Source organism: Camelus bactrianus, chromosome 14, assembly GCF_048773025.1.
Source record: "Camelus bactrianus isolate YW-2024 breed Bactrian camel chromosome 14, ASM4877302v1, whole genome shotgun sequence".
Classification (NCBI taxonomy): domain Eukaryota; kingdom Metazoa; phylum Chordata; class Mammalia; order Artiodactyla; family Camelidae; genus Camelus; species Camelus bactrianus.
In genome coordinates this window covers 15,259,125-15,280,396 of record NC_133552.1, presented here as the reverse complement: position 1 = coordinate 15,280,396, position 21,272 = coordinate 15,259,125, and the positions used below count along the sequence as shown (strand labels likewise).

General features: G+C 38.6%; 1 protein-coding gene and 1 pseudogene across 4 annotated transcripts in view; both read left to right on the top strand.

Moving 5' to 3' along the window:
- The window catches only part of SETDB2 (SET domain bifurcated histone lysine methyltransferase 2), a 74,976-nt gene that overhangs the window by 26,729 nt on the left and 26,975 nt on the right, over positions 1-21,272 (top strand). For 2 of the 4 annotated variants that reach the window (XM_074378146.1, XM_074378145.1), the window contains exon 1: positions 18,735-18,990. In XM_074378146.1, coding sequence (XP_074234247.1) covers positions 18,750-18,990 — 241 coding nt within the window. In that variant the 5' untranslated portion in view covers positions 18,735-18,749. Of the gene's footprint in view, positions 1-329; positions 894-4,726; positions 4,844-5,583; positions 5,754-7,265; positions 7,486-7,991; positions 8,092-8,842; positions 8,937-11,422; positions 11,764-14,750; positions 14,840-15,399; positions 18,509-18,734; positions 18,991-21,272 lie in introns of those variants that run through there. The other 2 variants (XM_010951420.3, XM_045514057.2) reach the window with 2 other exon arrangements.
- Positions 13,287-14,744, top strand: LOC123615755 (small nuclear ribonucleoprotein G pseudogene; annotated as a pseudogene).

The window sequence follows — 21,272 nt, the reverse complement described above, 5'->3', positions numbered from 1 at the left end:
TTGGCATCTGGAATGGGGCAGTCTTATGGGACAGGTTAAATTCCATTTAACCTGTGGAATCTGATACTGACTTCAGGTAGGTAGCATCAGAATTGAACTGAATTATTGGACACCTGGTGCTGGAGAAAAACCCACATATTTAGTGTCTAGAAGAAAAAAATCTCTTTTGGGGTATAACTTTATATAGCAGCAGAATGTAGTAAAATGTTTATTTCAGAGTCTGGCTTATTTTAGTATTGCCTAAGAAGAAGCTAATAGGAACTAATTACCACCTTAGTGTGCAGTGTTTTTTTGAAAAGGGATACTAATAAATAATTAATTTTAAACAGACCTACAGAAAATAAGGAAACTCCCCCTCTGGAAAATAAAATTGCAGACTTTAGAGAAAAAGAATCATCTTCAAATTTATCTTACCGAAGTCATGCCTGCTCTGGTGCCTGTCTGATGAAAATGCCGCTAACCTTCAAGGGAGAAAACCCTTTGCAGCTACCAATCAAATGCCACTTCCAAAGACGACATGCGAAGACAAACTCTCATTCTTCAGCACTCCACGTGAGTTATAAAACCCCTTGTGGAAGGAGTCTACGAAACGAGGAGGAAGTTTTTCGTTACCTGCTTGAGACAGAGTGTAACTTTCTATTTACAGATAACTTTTCTTTCAATACCTATGTTCAGTTGACTCGGAATTACCCAAAGCAAGAAGAAATTGTTTCTGATGTGGATATTAGCAATGGAGTGGAATCAGTGCCCATTTCTTTCTGTAATGAAATTGACAATAGAAAGCTTCCACTGTTTAAGTACAGAAAGACTATGTGGCCACGAGCATATTATCTAAACAGCTTTTCCAACATGTTTACTGATTCATGTGACTGTTCTGAGGGCTGCATAGACATGTGAGTAGAAAAACATGGCATTTCAAAAAATCTTCTGAATGTAGAGGTACTTGTCAAGAAGTCCTGCTGTGTATCAAGTTTGTCTGTCTGTCTATCTATCTAATCAGGTTAAAGAATCTCAAATAGAAAAATGTACTCTCTCATTAGCAATAGGAAAGAAAACTCTATTACCAGTTATTTTAGTGATTTGGAAATTATTTCTTCCAAGGATAAGTATTCCCTTTAATCTAGTACCATAATCTTAATAGCAACAGTTACAGCTAATGCCATGTAACTGTGCCAAGCGCGGTGACAGGTGCTTTACATATGTTTTCTTACTTAGTCGTCACGAAACCCCATGAGGTAGGTAATATTTCCATGTTACAAGTGAGGAAGTTGAGAAGCCAATTGTAAGGTCGAATTTAAGAACCAGGATTTGAACCCATGCTCTTAACCACTATGTCATACATTATATTTTACTTTTACAAATCATTTCCTTACTACTTTTTTAAAAAGTTAATGGTGCCTCGCCTAATGATAAAATTGACATTCCATTAAAAAATGAAAATATACTCTAATATGTTAAGACTTTGAAAACCATTTTTGTTTTAAGGGTATCTAATTTACTAGTATTTATAGGTATGCATATATAAAACAGAGTTGCATTATGTATACATTTAATTTAATGCAAATTTAGCTACCTGTACTAGGAAGAAGAAAAAGAATGAGAGAGATAAAGAGAAAGTAGTATGGATAGTACTTTTTACCATCCTCTCAGTTAGTTGGAGTGTGAGATGAGATAAATAAATCTGCTGTTACCTCAATTTGGCTTAGTTCCTTTAGGCTTGTTTTAAAGGAAACCTCTCACTGTGCCAAGTTTTATTCTGTTTAAATATAAGGGTTTTTTAAAGCATTGCCTCTAAATATAACCCATCTATATCTGGCCAAGCCCAATCTCTTTCAGTCCTAGAGGAAAAACTAACTGTTAGGCAGTGTTTACTTTACTTTGTGGTCAGTTTAATGGAGTTTTTTAAGAAGAAATTTGACTGTGATTTTTTTGTCTTAGACTGTAGAAACTAACCCTCACAAAACATGTACCACGAGTATACGTATTTTCATCTATTGGTCAGAAATTACAAGAGAAATCACACACACACACAAAATAAGCAAGGGCTGAAGCCCACTGGGATCTGGAACTGGTCATGAGCACTGTGGCCAGGGATTTGATCCTGACAGGAATGGGGATTAAACATGTCCCATGCATGGCAGAGAGCTCTCCCATGGGACAGAAACAGGGACCTGCACAAGATTGGGAAATAGGCTAATTTCTCACAAGGCCTAGCTATGTATGCATAACAACCAGGTTTATAGATGTGAAACCCATGAATTGGAGCCAGAGCAATGGGGAAAGCAACCAAAGTAGAGGAGCATCCAGGAGTAAACTCCAAAAAAGTATGATTTCAAACAGTCAAAGCCCACATAGATGTTTAGGACCATGAAGGCAGCATAGTGGGAGAAATCATACCTGAAGAATCAGAGATAAATGTAGAATATGACTGAAAGAGACTTTAAAATAGGTATGTTTAAAAATGTCCAAAGTCATAAAATATTAGCACCCATGAAACAAGAAAAGGAATTTTTTTAAAAGTATACTGTATATGAAAAATACCATTTGGAAAATGGGAAATATAACATACGGTCATTGAAATAAAAAAACTAAATAGATGAACTAAATGGAAGCACTGGTATAGCTGGAGAAAGAATTAGTGAATTGCAAGGCAAAACTAAAGAGATCCCCCAGAATACAGAGAGATAAAGATATGGGGGAAATAATTTGCAGGTTAAAAAATATGGAAGATAAATGAGAAATTCCAACATATATTTAAGAAGAGGAAAAGAGCATCATTCAAAGAAATAATGGCTGAGAATTTTCCAGAACTGAAGGCAGGAACCCTCAGAGTGAAAAAGCCTACCGTGTACTAGGAAGGGAAAAGAAGATAACAGTACATCTAAAATGAAATAATGCAACTTAAAAAGTATCTAAGGTAAAGAGTAAATCTCACACTGTCACCTAGAAAAGAGGAAGAATAGATTGACAACACACTTTCCATCAGAAATAATAGAAGACAAAAAAGAGGCACGTTAGCTTAAAATGCTGAAGGAAGATACATGTAAAACGAATTCTGTACCAAGCCAGATAATCATTTGGTATGGGGAGAGAGGAGGGTGTTCACACAATTACACAACAAAGACATGCATACCTCCTTTCCAGAAATAGTACTTTTAAGTATACCTAGAGCAATGTTTTCCAAGCTACAGGTTTAGTAGGATGTAAAATCACTTAAGGGGTTGTAACTAGCATTTAAAAAATCAAATTGTATAGAAAATATCCAAGTGATATCCATGTGATAAGGTAAAGTTTCATGCCACTGTTATTTCAGTTTATACACATACACGTATATATAAATATTTATGCCTGTGTTGGATCATGAAGAAAATATATTTCTTACTGTGAATCATAGTAAATATTTGAAAGCTGCTATTCTAGAGATGCTTACAGCATGTGCATGAGAATAAGGATGTTCAGTTTAGTTTTATCTGTAATGCTTCTTTTTTTAAGGAATATCATATATACAGTATGTATGTTTTAAATTACAATTGACCCTTGAACAACACTGGTTGGGTTGCCAACCTTCCATGCAGTCAAAAATATAACATATAACATAATCAGCCCTCCATGTAAGCAGTTCTACATCTGCAATTCCACATCCGCAGATTCAGCAAACCTCAGATTCAGCCAACCAGGGACTGTGTAGTACTATAGTGCTTACTACTAAAAAAAATCCACCTGTAAATAAATCCATGCAGTTCAAAATCAAACTCATGTTGTTCAAGGGTCAACTATATATACATAGGAAAAAGGACTAGAAAAAAATGATGACAGCTAATTCTATGTGGTGGAAATATGAGTGTTTATTATATTATTGTTTGTATTTTTCTATACTTTTTAAACTTTGCAAACAAAGTCTTATTGAAAGAAGCAGCAGTAGATTTCTACATCTGTAAATAGAATCCCAATTAATGAATTTATTGCTTGTTTTTTTCTGTTGCAAACAGTACCTACCACTCTGACGTGTTTTGTATATATACAGAAAAATAATAGGAGCAAATCATGGAGGAAAAGACCTTAAAGTCACTTACTAACTCAACAAAGGAGACAAGATCCAGAGATTTTAACCAGCTCACCAGTAGTCACATATCTAGTTTATAGCTGAGATACCCAGGTTCCTTACTCCCTATCCAGTTATAAGACCTTGTCATGTTAGATAATCATCTAAATAATTAGAGGGAAAAAGATTTTATGGTTGCATGTTTACTGCTTAGCAGTGTTATAAAAAATGGATTGTAGCAGTCAGATAACCAACATCAGTTTCCCTCGTCTGTTTTCATGTCATTAGGAAAAGATAACATAAGACATCTGCAGAACTATGAATGCCCTTTTGAGTTTGACACGTAGAAGTTTACCCATTGTATGAGACCAGACCTAGGAGAATTTTCACAAAGAAGGTTCTACTGAATAGGAAAAGAATTCATTTGAAAAGTTTAAAGAAAACTCGTATAGTTAAGTATTCATTTCATGAGCAAATAGAAGTAACAGGGGAGTTTATAATTATAAACTTTTGGTAAATGTCTTTTAAAGAGGTCTGTTTTGCTGAGGGAAGAAGTCCAAAAGTCCATGAGCCAAATGACTGTTGTAAATACAATTACATCCTTCACACTTTTGTCAAGACAGTCTCTTTACTTAACTTGGTGCTTTTTTATTCTGACTTCTCCATCCATTGCCTTCCTTTTAGAACTAAATGTGCATGTCTTCAACTGACAGCAAGGAATGCCAGGACTTGCCCCTTGTCAAGTAATAAAATAACCACTGGATATAAATATAAAAGACTACTGAGACAGATACCTACTGGGTAAGATACTTTGAGAATTTATTGGAGGGTGTTGGTATCTTTGAAGGTGGGTACTTTATCATTTGTACTTTGAAGGTGGCTTATAGTCTTATAGGTGTTAAGTCTTAATTTCTTATACCAAAAATCTGAATTAAGGAATTAACAAAACAGAGCTGTAATTGTTCTTGGAAATGGAAGTCAGAGCACACGTAAAGCATGCAGAGTGTACTCAGCACTCACCTGCTTTGAGTCTCTTACCCCTCTGGGGATAGACATTTCGCCATTAAGAAACATACTGTGCAGAGCTCATCTGAGAATTGGGGGTTTTCAGCCTTTGAAGGTTGTTGTTGTTAAAAAATAGAAACTGAAAATGTTTCTTCCTAGAGTTTCCCTTCTGAGACATCTCCTTCACAGACATTGCTAGACATTTTTGAAGAGCTAACCTTTACTATGTGTCAGGCATTGTCTCAAGCACCTTGTAGATACTGACTCATTAAATCTTCATTAAACGACCTCATGAGGTAGATAGTATCATATAATCCCCGTTTTTAAAATGGAAAATTGAAACGTAGAGAGGTTAAATCCAAGGTCAGGCAGTTAGTAAGTGCTGGAGCTACGATGGGAACCAGGCAGTCCAGCTCTAGGAGCCTCTGCACTTAGTCTGTCTCCCTTGGTAATTACTAGTGAGACAGCAATATAGAGTGCTTTTGCTTTTAGTTTAGGATGTCTGGGTGATTTTCTTTTGTATATTTTATTAACAGCATTTATGAATGTAGCCTGTTGTGCAAATGTAATCGGCGAATGTGTCAAAACCGAGTTGTCCAGCATGGACCTCAAGTGAGGCTGCAAGTGTTCAAAACTGAGAAGAAAGGATGGGGAGTACGTTGTCTTGATGACATTGACAGAGGGACATTTGTTTGCATTTATTCAGGTAAAGCAAAGGTTTACTTTCACATTCCTCTACAGTAGGATCTGCATTTCTGAATCTCCATTTTACTAGTCAGGGCCATTGAGATCTCTAGCAAATATAAGAGCAACAATATATAGGAGGAGCATGAGAGGAAGACAAGTGACTGGGAAACTGAGCACTGAAGGGATGGGATACCTTAGGAGATACTGGGTATTCCAGAAAAGAAAGGCTAAGGGATACTTGGGTTATTGTGTAAAGCACATTTTTTGGTCTCCGTGGCTACAGCTGCTTTGGGGGTAAGGTAAGAAAACTTTTTAAATTGGAAAACTAAATGACTGATTTGCTAACGTAAGGATTATTAATCAAAGACTATCTTGTTCTATGTCTTGAGCTATTAGAATTTAACAAGTTAACATTGTAATAAAAACCTTCAGGTGATGATTCAGGCAGTGACTTTAGGCAGTTCACTCCATTTCAGGGACTTGAGAGAGTTGCCCACATTCTGAGCAAAACTTCCCAACCGGTGTGTTACAGGTGTGCGTTATTGATTCTTTGAGGCCACAGCCCCCAGGCCAGACACATTGGTCTCTAATAGCCTCGTCATTTTACCCGAGAGTGTCAGGCAAAAATCCTCACTTTCTGTGTGTCCCATGAAATGAGAAAGTCTGGAGAAAGGGCTCTGGAGGCAGTCTAAAGGAAGTGTAGTAGGCAGCAGGGACCGGAGCAACCATCCTCATCTGAAATTCCAGGTTCACGTCAGGGCGAGAATGATCGGAGTTCAGAATCATCACACCCGGATTCCTGCCACATAGTACTTACAGACACACATACTACACAACTTGCCTAGACATTAGTCTCTCATATTTCTCAGAATAACTCTTTGACGAGAGTCAGCTGCCTATAAAATGCCAAATGTTGTACGGGAAGTATCCTTGGCTTTATCTGTGTTGCTAGAAAATGAACCTAAAGTATCTCTCTGATCCAGCTGCTGATTTTGACTTGTTAACCATAATTTTGAGTCCCTTGAAAGAAAATACATGAACTTTAGACTAAGATTTTAATTACTCTAGGGTGTAATATGAGAACAATAGGCACATATCACCACAGATTTAAATAGATCACTTTATAAAAAAGAGTGAAGGTTTCAAATGATAAAGCAGTTATAACTAGACACAAAAGCTGCACTTTTAAAATGAGTTCACCTCTCTAATTTTCTGGAATGCTTTCTGATCTGTATTTTTATTTTATATTATTGTAGCTAAATCTCTTCTCTTTCATGTTATATAACCACAACAGATACTTCTTTTAGACGCCCTATATCTTTTCATGTACTGGAAGATATGAAATCTCTTCTTGGGCTTTTATTTATTATTTCTTGCAATAGTTTTGGATGAGTTAGTGTTTATCTTCATTCTAGAAATAAGGCATACCTTAGACGGTTCTTTAGTAATGGAGCACAACAGAGATGCCCTTCTGTTACTCAGCCATTATTTATTTTTTGTCATGTTAAACTCTTTTACTTTTTTCCTTTAGGAAGATTACTAAGCAGATCTAACACCGACAAACCTGATGCTATTGAAGAAAATGGAAAAGAAGAGAATATTACGAAAAATATGTTTTCAAAAAAGAGGAAAATAGAAGTTGCAGATTGTGAGGTTGAAGTTATCCCGTTAGAATTGGAAACGCATCCCGGAAGCGCTGTGACTGAGGCATGTCCACCTAAGCTCCACCTTCATCCCAAGGAACCTACTGCGTGAGTAAGATCTTAGGGGCCCAGTCAAGACTGATCGATACTCTATACCATCGATCAAGAGTGGTTCTTTCTCTTTTGTCCTTCGTTCCGCCCCATGCCTACATGTCTCCTATATGCCAACTTGCTTCACGGTTGTAAGTTTAACACTGTGAGAAATTTAGAGCACTTAGATTTTTAAATCTAGCCAACGTGCTTTATTTCTTTAGTGTTTCATTTCTGGAGTTTTATCTTTAAAAACTTTGACTTTAGTCAGGTTCTTTATGGATGTCATAACTTTTGCAGTTCTTTTTACTTTCTATCACCATTTTATTAGCAAAGTTTTTGTTAGATTTTCTTCATTTTTTAAATATACTTCGAAAATGATTGACTTTAAAATATATTTTCTTCTAGTGAGGTGTAGGCATAGACTAATTTCTAGTGGATATTTATGCAACAGTGATATGATCTATATTTCAGGGTACAATAGAGCGTTTTGATATACAGAATTAACTTTTTTTCCTTTTCAGAGAAATGAAATGTAACAATGTTTCAAGAATTCAATATCATTCAGTCATTAGAAGTCCTAAAACCAAGACGACCATTATTCAACACAATGGGAAAAAGATGGTAAAAACTGTAAAATGTAGATGTACCCTTCTGGGAACATTATCTTACTTTCCTATCTTTTAGTTAGTTCAAATTGTTTATGTTACTTAATACTGTGTAGGATTTCTTTTATTATTTTGGAATATCATGCTGTTAAAGAGTTAGGACCATGTTTTGTTTACTTAGTATCCTCCATGGTGGTTGGCATGTTCCCAACTTAGATATATAAGGAGAATGTTGGTCATGGTCTGACAGTGTGTTCTACTGGGATTGGGAGCTATCCAATCTGAGAATTTGTAGGAGAAGCTGATGTGTTCAAGAGTTGATAGTGTTACGGAATAAGAAAAAAGGATTTAGGTTAAGGAGATATGGTTGTGAGATGTGGGAGAAAGAAGAGATGTAGCCTAAAGAAAGAATCATTCAGAAAGCAACATTTTACATGATAGCCTCTGAGGGTACACTTTTCAGTCTGTACTGAGAAGAAAACTAGTCAGAGACTATAACTTAGACACAGAGAATGATGCAGGAAAAAGAACAGAGGCAGACATAATGGTAGTTCACAGTAAGGTTGTGTTGATTGAAAACAAAAACTCTGCCTTAGGTGGTGTGCCAATATTTGCCCTCTGCCTAGTAACATACCTCCTCAGTACCACATAATTATGGAAGATTGGGCCATGGGATTACGTAGACCTGGGTTGGCCCTCCAGCACTGTGGCTTACTAGCTGGTTCCTGACCTGTAAAGTAAACATATCTTCCTTGTTTTCTTTTAAGGGATTTACTTCCTCAGAGTCTGTAACCTCAGAAGATACTGGTGGATTTAAATCGACCCAGCTACATCTGAACTCTAAAGCCAAGGAAATGAGAAGTAGGCTTTGTTTCACTCTATGATTGCCTGCCTTTTCTGCCTTTTTGTCTCTTTCGCTCAGTATTTGTGGCTCATTGTCTCAGACTCCATAACAAAAATGCTGCATTCATCACAAGAGTTTCTGCTTGTCTAGATCAGAGGTTTGGCAAACTATGGTTTGTGGGCCAAATCCAGCCCACAAACCATAGTATGTATGGCCTATGAGATAAGATAATTTTTACCTTTTTAAATAAGAGAAAAAATGGGGAAAATGAATAATACTTTGTGACAGTTGAAAATGTTAGGAAATTACCATTTCAGTGTCCATAAATGAAATTTATATTGGAACATAGCCCACTCTCATTTACGTATTGGCTCTGTCTACTTTCACACTGTAGCAGCACAACTGAATAGTTACAACACAGACCATGTGGCCCACAAAGCCTACAGTTTTACTTTTTGTCTTCTTACAGAAGTTTGCTGACCTCTGACCTAGATGGCAGGCATGATCTGATGCATGGCAGGAGAATGGGTTGGACAATTCTGAGTCTCCATAGTCCATGGTGTTACCTGTGTCTTTGGAAGCGTTGTCCAAAGCAGCCGTTTCCTTAACTCTTTGTTTACAGTCCTTTGAAAATAAAGATACATCATTCTCCTATAATATTCCAGCCATTGCTGCTGCAGGGGATGCTTAGCAAAAAGTGAAAATATTGCTACCCTGAGTGCTTATCTTTCAGTGTTACCAGTCCTGCCATAGTTAATATTGCAACCTGACAAAGCTAGATTTTAGTTCATTTGCATTTTAGTATATCCTTCAGTGGGGAGACAGGCTGAGAGATGACCCTTTGTGAAGAACTAACCAACCACTGTCTCCTTTCTCTTTGGGCTTCTTTGCATCTGCACTGCCAACTCCTACCTGGTCTTAAAGGATGGAGATTGGAAGAGGCAAGGCAGCTCCTTGACAGAAAAGCTCTATCAAGAATGTGCACTTATGTAATATAATAATTTCACCTGATGAGGTGGAAAACCTTATTTCACCTGTAGAGGTGGAAAACCTCTTTTTGTGCCCATCTTAGGTTGTCCAGCTGGGGCCCTGTAGGTTAGACTGGCAAAAGACTGACAAGAGAAAAACAGAAGTTTGTTGCTATGTGTATTGTACATGTAACACATGTGAATACTCAGAAATGAGTAACTCAGAGAGGTGGCTTAAAAGTCTGATTTCTCTGGCAGTTAGTCAAAGAATAATAAATCTTTAGAGGAGCAACAAGACAAAGGAAAAGGACCTTGAGTCTCTAGGAGTGGAAATTGTGGGAAGGCAAATATATGGGAAACTAATGGTGGATAAAGGCTACTCAAGATTGCTATGTAGATTCTTGTGGTTCAGTCTCAAAGCTGATACAGGTCTAAAGTAGTCTCTGGTAATTAACTTTTGTCCTTCCTGGTAGGAGGAGACACACTTCTGTAAATTTATATCCTGCTTTTTAGGCACATGAGGAAGGGCTGAAAGCTTTTCCTGCACTGTTGCTTAATTGCCCTTAGCTCAGAATACTTCTTATGTCAAAGATGCATATTTTGGGATGACATTCTGATATATCACCATTTAATGCATGTGAGCCATATGAATACTATTGCTTTTGGTTCTTTTGTCATTTTCATTGACCAGTACAGTGCATATAGCAGGCACTACAAAAATTAGTTATGTACTATTATGGTGCACAAGTAACCCATATGATTAAAATATGAGGACAGGTAGGAACGGCAGCCAGCAATAGTGATGATTAAATCAAGAACATTGTTTTAGAGTCTAATTTTTTGTGGCAGTGAATTTCTTTGTGGCCCAAATGACTTTCTAAAAATAAATCATTTTACTTATTCCATTTGGCATGCATTCATAGTTTTGAATAGTCTCAAAAATTATATCCATTGTTGGATAAGAAAAATAAGCAGTTCATCTTCTTCTGAAGTATTGTTATTTGTAAGTGTAATTATTGAGTGCTCATCTAGCAAAAACACCAAACACTTATATATACAAAACCCATAGGAATAGTTCTTGCTATTGGGACTTGTAGAAGGTGACTCCATCAGAGGCCTAAAGTGCTCCCTAAATATCCTCTCTGTTGTAGCTGTTCAGAATATACTTAACTGCAGACTCCAAACTTGAAAAGAGGAAGTCAGTCTGTAAAGAGTAGATTAAATACAGTAACAGGAAGCAACATGTATACAGATTCATAAAAAGGCTTGTTATGTAGTAGAAAGAAGATAGACTTTGGAGCTAGGTATTTCTGGGTTTGTTACCCCACTTCTCATTACTATTGTGAGTTAAGTGAATCCCTTAACCCCTCAGAGGCTTGAAGTTTTCATTTGTAAAGTTGGAGTACTGTCTACCTTAACACATTATAAGGATTAGCAATAATTAACACAACTAGCATTTAATTAGGATTGTTAATCTCAGCACTGTTGCTCAGCCAAGTATATTTCCTGACAATTCCTTCTAAAATGTTTGTTAGAGGACTCAAGCTCAAATCAAGTTGAAGATTCTGAAGACAACCTTTGGATTGAATCAGATGTGATAGATATAACAAAATGTAGAGAAGAAACTCCACCAGGGGGCAGATGTAACCAGGCAGTCACACTGGATAATCAGAATGTTACAAAGGATTTTAAGGTTCAAATACAAAAACTCCAAGAGGAAAAATCCGCGGCATGTCAAAACCAGCAAGTCTTTTGTGATAAAAATTTGCCAAGTGAAACCAAGAATGCTTCGTCTGATTCTCTAAAGAAGTTCAGTAAAGGGAATGTGTTTTTATTGGATGCCACAAAAGAAGGAAACGTGGGCCGCTTCCTTAATGTGAGTATATGGTCCTATTTCTAAACACATTTTTTTCTATGCTTCTTAACAAAATTATGAGGAAAATATGATTAACAGACTCCAAAGCCAGACTACCAGGATTAGAATTCCAGTCCTCCACTTGTATGACCTTGGGCATGTTGCTTGACCTCTATGTCTTATTTTTCCTACCTCTGTAATATGGAGATAATAACTGTCTAGGATGTTGTGAAGAATAAATTAATAATATTTTTATAAAGTGCTTGTACGGTACCTAGCACAGAGTAAACATTAGCTTAAGAAATGGTATGTAAGAATATCATATATGTTTATTGAAACGTTTTCCAGATTTGTTACTTCGAAATAAATCACAGTGGGACATGTCGAATAAGCTTCTCTTTTGTGTCTTATATAATGTCTTATTCAGAAATGCCTCTAACTGTTCAAAAAAATCAGTTGAAGTACTTATGTTTTACTTACTCTAAGTTTTAAGTGATTTAGTGGCTTAGCGCAGAAAACCAGTACATTTATCGGAATATTGCATTTTACTGTCTTACTCTTTTTATTCCCAAACCATAGTCATTTTCTGTTTCTGTGTATGTTTGGGATACATGAAATGAGATTTATTTTCATTTACATAGAGAAATATTTATGATTTGTCTGATTTTAAGGTTCATTGACACTTAAGACTTCTGACATCTTCATGATAAGAGGGACAATTTGTATTGTTGGTCATAACTACAGTGCAATGTAGAATTCGAGTTCCCTAGTGGTCTTCCCATGAGACTCCTATCCTATCCTGCCTCCTACCATCATATACTTATCAAAGAATGTATGGTCCCAGGAATCCTCCAGACCAAAACAAACAAACAAAATCCCCTTCAAACTCTAGTCCTGGTGTGAATATAGTCTCTCCTGTCTTTGGCCAACTGAACCACGTGGAAGCCACCCGCATGCCCCTACTCTCTGGGCTCCGCTTTGTCCTTGCTTAGCCTGTGTAGGAGAGTGAAGAGGAGTGCTGGGAGGAGGATGGGAACTTTGAAACTCTTCACACATCCTTTGGAAAGTTCTATTCTAGCACACTGACCCCTGGATATGGCCTTAATTCTCTTTGATCTGTATCAGAGCTCTTCTCCCTTTCTGTGATGCTGAATTAGTGGCATGGGCAGCTTTGACTTTTCCCTTAAAGAAATGGGGAGCATGCATGGCCCATAATTCTTTTACACATTCCCTTTGCTAAGCTTAACACCTCTTTAAAGTGTGACCTTTGAAAGGTTTGAAATTTACGTTCAGTGATAATTTTACACGTAATTCAGCTGCCATCAAAAGAGAAAATATGCTTAAGTTAAAAAATCTTTAAAACTAGAGAGCTTTTTTCCTTGATAGGTAAATCTGCTTATTTGGCTTGTTTCTTTTTTTCTCTCCTAGTTAAGAGGATACTTGGCTAACAGGAAATAGAATCCTCTCCTTCCTTCCTTCCTTCCTTCCTTCCCACAACTGCCGTTCTCTGTTCCACTCTGACCACTTTTACACTATTGTCAAACATGCTAGGAGATATTAAACATGCCAGGAGTGACAAGAGATCATTAAAGAATTATCCCCCACAAAGAACTGTCATGGCTTTCTTTCCAATCACTTATGTTGAATGGCAGCTATCCCAGAACAGTATGTTTGGTTTCATCAGCTGGGTCCCTCCTGTGTTTGTAGGAGGGAAAAAACAGGGCTTTTCTTTCTTTCTTTTTTTAATTGAATTTTCTGCATAGGCAATACATTCACATGATTTAAAAATTAAAATAAAATAAAAGCCATAGAGAATACATACATACATATGTAACAGCCAAACAGAATTCTGTTTTAGGGTAACTTCTGCCAAGGAAGCACCATAAGTAAAGCTCACCCAGCCCAAATTGAAAAAACAATGTATAGACAGGAAGTTATGATTGAAATTAAATGGTGGTAGACATCTGAGGAATGTTGCTGGGATTTGATGCCTTTGTGAATCTGGCGATGGAAGTGTGGAGATGGCAGCTAGAGGACAACAGAACAATATTAGAATGGTGGTAATAGAAGGAAACAGTGTCATCATATTAGAAGCCTTGGAGCAAAGATAAATAATGGTTGTGTTCAGCAGAGAAATCAATTGCTTACACAGGTCCCCTTTCCAAAGGGCCTGTTTGACTAGGATGTAAAACACATGTCATATTAAACTTTTTTTTTACTTCATAGTAAACTTTTTGTTTTGTTAAAAAAAAAAGACACATACTCTGTCCCCATTCACCTTGCCCCTACTCCACCCTCTATAGTAAGATCATTTTTATTCCTTTCTTTATATTCTTACAGTGTTTCCTTATGCAAATATGAGTAAATATAAATATATGTTCTTATTTATACCCCTTACATGAAAGATAGTGTATTAAATATTCACTGTCCTATGGCTTATTTTTTTTTAATTAATAGTATATCCTGGAGATCTTTCTATATCAGTACACAGAGCTTGTCGTTCTTTTTGGTTTTGTTTATAGCTGCATAAAATTCCTGTGTGTGGGTATCCCAAAGTTTGTTTAACCAGTCCCCTTATTTAAGACATTTGTGTTGTTTCCAAACTTCTGCTGTCAAAAACAATGCTCAATGAATAGTCTTACACACAGATACACATGCAGATGTATCTGTAGAATACATTCCCAGATACGGGATTGCTGGATCAGAAGAGAAATGAATTTATAAAGAATGATAAATATTGGCAAATTATATTCTATGGAGGTTTGTACCATTTTGCATTTTTACTGGCAAAATATAAGAATGTCAAAACAGGACTTTTCTGAATGGATTTCTACCATTTACAAAACTGTAATGAGGTATGCTATTTTACATACTAGTTAGGAAAAAAAAGAAAATAAAAATAAGTGAGATGTGTTACAAACAGAATGGTATCCTAATGCTTCAAAGAACAAGGTATCAAACTTTATGCTGTATCTAACCTCTGTGTTTTGTTTTGTTTTTTTTAACAGCATAGCTGTTGCCCAAATCTTTTGGTACAGAATGTTTTTGTAGAAACACATGACAGAAATTTTCCATTGGTGGCGTTCTTCACCAACAGGTTTGAAAATTTTTCATATGATTTAATTTTGAAATTGTGACTTCAAAAAATAACAACAGAAAAATATTAAAAGAAGGTAAATGCTATAGCCCCAAATATCTGGTACCCTAGAATATTCAATTGTCCCAAACTGTTTGTAGTCAATAAAATTTTAAATAGCTGAAATTCTAATTCTCATTTTCTCTTAGCATTAATGCCTGAAAAGGTTATGGATGGCAGGTTTCAGCCAGTTCAATTCAGGGGATAAATGATGCACAGTGCTACCCACAACCACCAAGCCACAGGCCTCATTGTGTCACTGGCTTCCACTGCTTCCAAAACACACTTCCTTCCTTGTGGATATTGACAAATTTCTTCTTAATTAGGATTTTAATAGATTTGAAATAAAACTCAAATAATTATTCTTCGTAAAAGAGCATTCCTAATTGGTGGGTACTGGAGAGTAAACTGTATTTTTGAGGATGGTTAATTATGTTAACTTGAAAATTGATATAATCAAATTTGGTTCATTTGGTAGTTACTCAAAGTAATTTATGATTATTTTTTAAATTTCTTTCTAGGTATGTGAAAGCAAGAACAGAACTAACATGGGATTATGGTTATGAAGCTGGAACTATGCCTGAGAAAGAAATCCTCTGCCAATGTGGGGTTAATAAGTGTAGGAAAAAAATATTATAAATCTGTAGCTAATGCCTGTTCATGAAATTAGCTTATCAGACTGAAATTAGAGCCTTGCAAAAGAACCCCCAGTGGTCAGTGGAATAAATTTAGGTTGTAATCCATCAAGAGAATTCCTCTCAGTTTACCCTTGTTGGGGAGTTCACTTGCATAACTTAGAAATGTTAGGAACAAAATAAGGACATTTTCATATGCATTGGGTATCTCTTTATTCTTACTGCTGTTTGACTTTACATGAGTAGGATGGAAGTGTATATTTTATATGAAATACCAGTATATAATTTGTAACTTATTTATAAATTATATATTAAGAAAAACAAATATCACAGTTGATTTCAGCTCTTCTTACTGCTTTTGTAATTATTATCTTTGACTTTCATGGCCCCTAAAGGGCCAAATTTCATATCTTTACCTACAATATTTATTTATGTTTAATTCCTGGCAAATAATTCAGCATTATGAGCCATAAGATGGACAACAGAGCCTAAAGAATATGTCAAAACTAACTTTATGCATATTACTTCGTGTATTTTAATACTAGTTGGACAAGCTAAATCTGGCTCCTTGAAACACTATCCAATCAATCCACCGAGTGCAAAGAGAGAGACGCTCTCCTGTGGGGAAGGTTTTGGCACACTCTTTGAGATGAAAGCTTCTCTTCACTCCTTCAGTACAAATACTGAAAGGAAAAGAGGAAAAAGAAACTTGGAAAAATTGGAGTATTTTTGTTTTAGACAGAGTCATAAGAAAAGGAGACCTAGAAAATAGACTTGGCTTATTTAGGCCAGAAGTGATTGTGCTGGGCAAAAATTTCACTTAACAAAACAGAACAATTCTACTGAGCTGCAAAGTCTGAAACAGAGCCTTGGACTCTCCTGGGCATGATGTGCAAATTATTTTCCTAAAGAAGAAGGGAGGTACTTTGCTGTAGGTTACCTAGCCATGAGTGTCTAGTGGAAAGGGGATGAGAATCTCCAAGAGTTAAAACTAATTTTATCCATGACAAAGATGCACATTTGGCTGCCAGGAACTTCCCCCCTTGGAACCAGGATGGGAATACTGGCTCAAAAAGGAGTAATTAAAAGTAGTCCTGAGTTTTGAAGGGGTTTTTTCCTTTTTTTCTGAACTCAGTTCTGGGTTTAGTTTGGTTATCTTCCAAACAAAAATCTATTCTAAGTTTGGGCCCAAGTTAATTTCTTTAAAAATACTGAAGTAAACAAAAAATTGACTTGAAATTGGTTTAGGGAGTGGGAAACCAAAGAGCTAGGAAATGGAGCAAAAAAACTCAACCCAACAGCCAGTGGACAGTTGAGAAAAGTTGAAAAGTCCATTTATTCACAGTAAAGATGCAGGACTTTTAGGCAGTGCGCTAAGATAAAGTGAAGACATTTGATGAGTATGGAAAATGTTTTTGTGCACAAATCTGACATCTTGATCTGCTTCGGTGTGTACTTGTTCACAGTCATCATCTTCCATCAGCGTGCTAGAAACTCTCTTTGTCGCTCTTATGTCAGATCTGTTTCTGATTAAATCCCATTGTTTCCCTTTTCCTTGATTTACCTCCACAGCCTGATGAAACAATCCTACAGTAGCTTTTGAAAGAGAAAAATGAGAAATATTTTGAGACTTGTATGTTTGAACATGTTATTTTACTCTTATACTTGATTTCTATTTTGGCGGGGTATAGAATTCTTGAGTAGCTTCCATGCCCAATTTTGAACACATCTGCTAGACTCCAGTGTTGCTGCTGTGAAGTCTGAAAATATCCTACCTCTGGGTTACAGGGTGACTATTGGAAGTCACATGCCGTTCTTTTTCTTATCCTTTGTATATGTGACCAACTTTTATCTCTCTTCAAACTTAAAGCATTCTCTTTGTCCCAATGTTCTGTTCTCAGTAAGTCATTGTCATCCCTTGTACCAGGTGCTTGGTGGGATCTTTCAAATGAAAACTTTGTTCTTCAGAGAAATTTTCTTGAGCTATTTCTTTAATGAGTCCTTATCTGTTCTCTTTCTGGAATTCCTGTTATCCAGGATTGGGTCTCTTATTTTCTTATTTTCTCTCTTAATTTCCAGCTTTGTCTTCTTGCTCTACTTTCTGGGAGATTTCCTCAACTTAATCTTCCAATTTGTCTATTGTGGTTTTGGGGGGAGAGTTGGGGGGGGTCTCATTTTTTTATTTCTAGAGCTTTCTTTTCTTCTCTGAATAGCATCCTATTTTTGGTTCATGGTTGCAGTATCTTATCTCTTTGAAAATACTGTAGTATAACACACCCATACAGGCATTCATAACAATTTTTTTTCTTCTTGAGTATTCTGTGACCTCCAAGGTTTGTTTCTTTGTTTCAATTTGGTATTTGTCTTTCATGGTTTAGTCTTTCCTTGGTTAGTGATTTTGGCAGTCTGCTCATACCTAAGGGTGGAACACTGGAAAACTGAGATTATAAACTGAGAGTTTGGGAAAGGGTTCTTCCACTAAAATTATTTCGCCATGACCTAGCTGAACTATTCAGTCCTAATTCAGCCTCTTTAGGACTTTCTTTTTGGCCTGGCAAGGAGACCTCTTCAGTCTTCCTGCTTGAAGGCAAAAACGAAACAAAACAAAAAAACCCAAAACTTTGCTGCCAGAGCCTTCTCTTTTCTCCCTTTTTGCAGCCCCACAGTCTTGCTTCTGTAATCCATTTTTGTGTTTGTCAAGACTACCCGCATTATCCTTTTAAATATTGTTTCTCTTTTCTCTCCCAAATTTGCCTCCTTTCCTCTGTTTAAAACCTGCTCAAAAAGCAAGACCTCCAGGAGTTTTCATTTGATTATTTCCTCAGCAAACCGCAAACTACTACACGCTTGTTTTCCAAAGCAACTTATTTTTTAACTAATTTAATTATATGAAATTTATGTTCTCTTCATGTGTATTTGTTGTATGCACCAAAAACCTCGTCTTGTATGGTGCTGTGTACCCCATGGGTGCTAAATAAAGGCTTGCGACTAGCAACTGGAATTAAGCTCAGTTAATTCTGCGTCCATTTACGATAGACCTATTTAGGCCAAATTTGGTGGGATAGTTTTTAGAAAATAAGGGGTAAACCTTCAAAAGAGCAATCATTTCTCCAGCTGAGTCGGGGTGGGGCGGCTTTGGCCACCTTTCCTCTGACCACTGACCGTAGGAGATGTGGGGGGGTGGGGGTGGGGAGCGCCTGGGGTGACTTTGAAAAAGCATTCAAAATCAGATGTAGATGTGGAGAAGTTGGGGGCCCCGTCTGCACGCCCGACGCGCCCCTCCAGGCGCGGGACTTCCCCGGGGCGGGGGGTTTCCACGCGGGCTGCTCCGAAACCGACTTCCGGCAGCGCGGACGCAGTGCGCAGCCGTCGGACGGACGCCGAGCGAAGTCATGGACGCGGCGTTGTCTTCCGCGCCCCAGTCGGCCGGCGGCGCCAGCGGATCGGACGCCCGGGACGCGGGCCCTCTGCCAACGGGTGAGTACCGCGCGGGGCACGGCCAGGACGGGCGGGGTGGGCGGTGTCTGGCAGCCACAGTCCGGACCCAGGGCCACTCTCTGGTCGCCGCCGCTTGGGGGCCCGGGACTCGCCTCCCGAGGCCGCGCCGAGGACTCGCCTCGGCAGCCGCTTGGGCTCTGGGCGTCCTCCGCCAGCGGCCCTGCGCCCAGACCGCCGCCCAGGGCTTCTCCCGAGGGGGGCAGGTTTGCCTTCCATTTACGTCGCCCACTGCCGATGGGACAGCCTACAGCACTAGAAATGCTGGCAACAAGGAAATCTGGCAGAACGCCAGCTTTGCTCTCTCAGCGCGGCTCCACCCACCGCTAAAACAATGCTGTGGAAGTGCCCCGGGAGAGGTAGGCTGCAGGTGGACTCCTGAAGAGAAGTGATCAGGAAGCAGTTTGGAAAGTTTGCACAGAGAATGTGACGTTTTGGAACCACCCGCTCCTCTCCAGTTAGTAGTTCAAGTCCTCTGCGGCCCTCTTGAGTGAGGCAACAGCCTGAGTGGGTTCTGTCCCTGCACTTCAACAGGTGTAGCGCTCCTGCCCGGCGCAGGCTCAGGGTCAGGTGCTGGGGATAAAGAGAAACTGAGGCGGACCCTGCCCTAGGTAATCTAATGAGCAACTCGTGTATGACCCACCAAGAACCGCAGAGGCACAGGTGAGGGGTTCCTCCAAATCAACCAGGTGTTCTAGGAAAGCGTTTAGGAATCAAGGATGCCGTATCTTAGTTTTAAAGGGCAAGAATCACCCAGAGATAGGAGGTTGAAAGGGCGTTGCAGGCAGAGATGAAGACACAAGTAAAGGCATCAGCCGCAAAACATCAGATGTGGCAACTACAAGCCAAGCAGTTGAATGTTTCTGTTCAGCTAGTGTATATACAGAACGCACGATGAGGAGTTACTGGAGATGAGGTTCCATCCTGACCTTTTCCCCAAACTCCAGACTTGGATAACCAACTGTCAGCCGATGGAGGCTGAAGAGGGATTTGAGGAGGTGAGTTGCCCAACCGGAAGAAGGCGGGAGGAGCCGATATAATGTGTGCAGAGCCGGAGTGGCGCAAAATAGCACTATATTGCAATACAAGTGGGTCGCGCTGTGGCGCTCAGGTGTACGCACTTGTCCTTTTATAATGCCAGTGGCGCATGCGTAGTGTTCATAATGCGTACTCATGCTACTAGCGCATGTGTACATTTACCTCTTACCAGGTACAAGCTGTTGTGAACTTTGGCCTGGGTCCCCCCAGGACCTACTCACTTAAGACTCCCAACACCAACTTCATCGATGTTTGGAATAATCTCAAACTGAGTATGTCCCAAAGAAAACGCCTAGGGTTTTGACCTGAGCAATTGCGTGAATGGAATGGGGAAGGCTGGTGGTGGCTGAGCAGGTCTGGAATAAGTGGGTGTGTGCAGGTAAGCAGGAGTTTTCTTTGGGACATTTGGGACAAATATTGGTGGGATACCTGCCCATCCTGTTTAGAAGAGCCATCCCCCTGCCCTCATTAATCTCTGCCTCCTTCCTTGTTCTTCATAGCACTTTCCACTACCTGAAGATAATACTTGTTTGATGTCTGTCTCTGCTACTAGAGTATAAGTTCCGTGAGAGTTGAAATTTGTATCTTACTCCATGCTTTATTTCTAGTGCTTAAAACAATACCTAGTAAGTTCTTACTAAGTACTTGTTGAAGGAATGAGTGGGCTTGTATGTACCACTAAAGAGCCTGGCTTCTGTTCTTTAGGTGATGGAAAAGGGTCTTTAGCAGAAAAGAAACATGGCAGATGTACATTTTAGGTAGATCACTCTGGCAGCAACTGGAAGAATGGAGTAGAGTCATGACAGGAGAAGCAGAGCAGGGAGATGAGATTATCAGAACGGACCAGGTGAAAGATAATGAGAGCAGGGCAGTCCACTTGTCACACTGCTGCCAGAACACTCTCTTAAACGCACATGTGCACAGACACACATACATACACACATGCCTACACACAGAGACATTCGGTCACGGTATTTCCACTGTGAAATAGGACTTGTTGGCTGCAAATAGTACAAAACCAACTTGATCTCACTTAAGCAAAGGGGATGCTTATTACTGGAAAGCAAGGAGACTAGACTCACAGACTCCAGGGGCACAGGTACTATAGCATTTTCCAAAAAGAGCCACAAACCAGGACCTGAGAGGCCACCATAAACTTTGACAGGACTCAGCATATCTGCTTTCTTCTTCTCTTTCTCTGGTCCAATTTTCCTGATGCTGGAGTA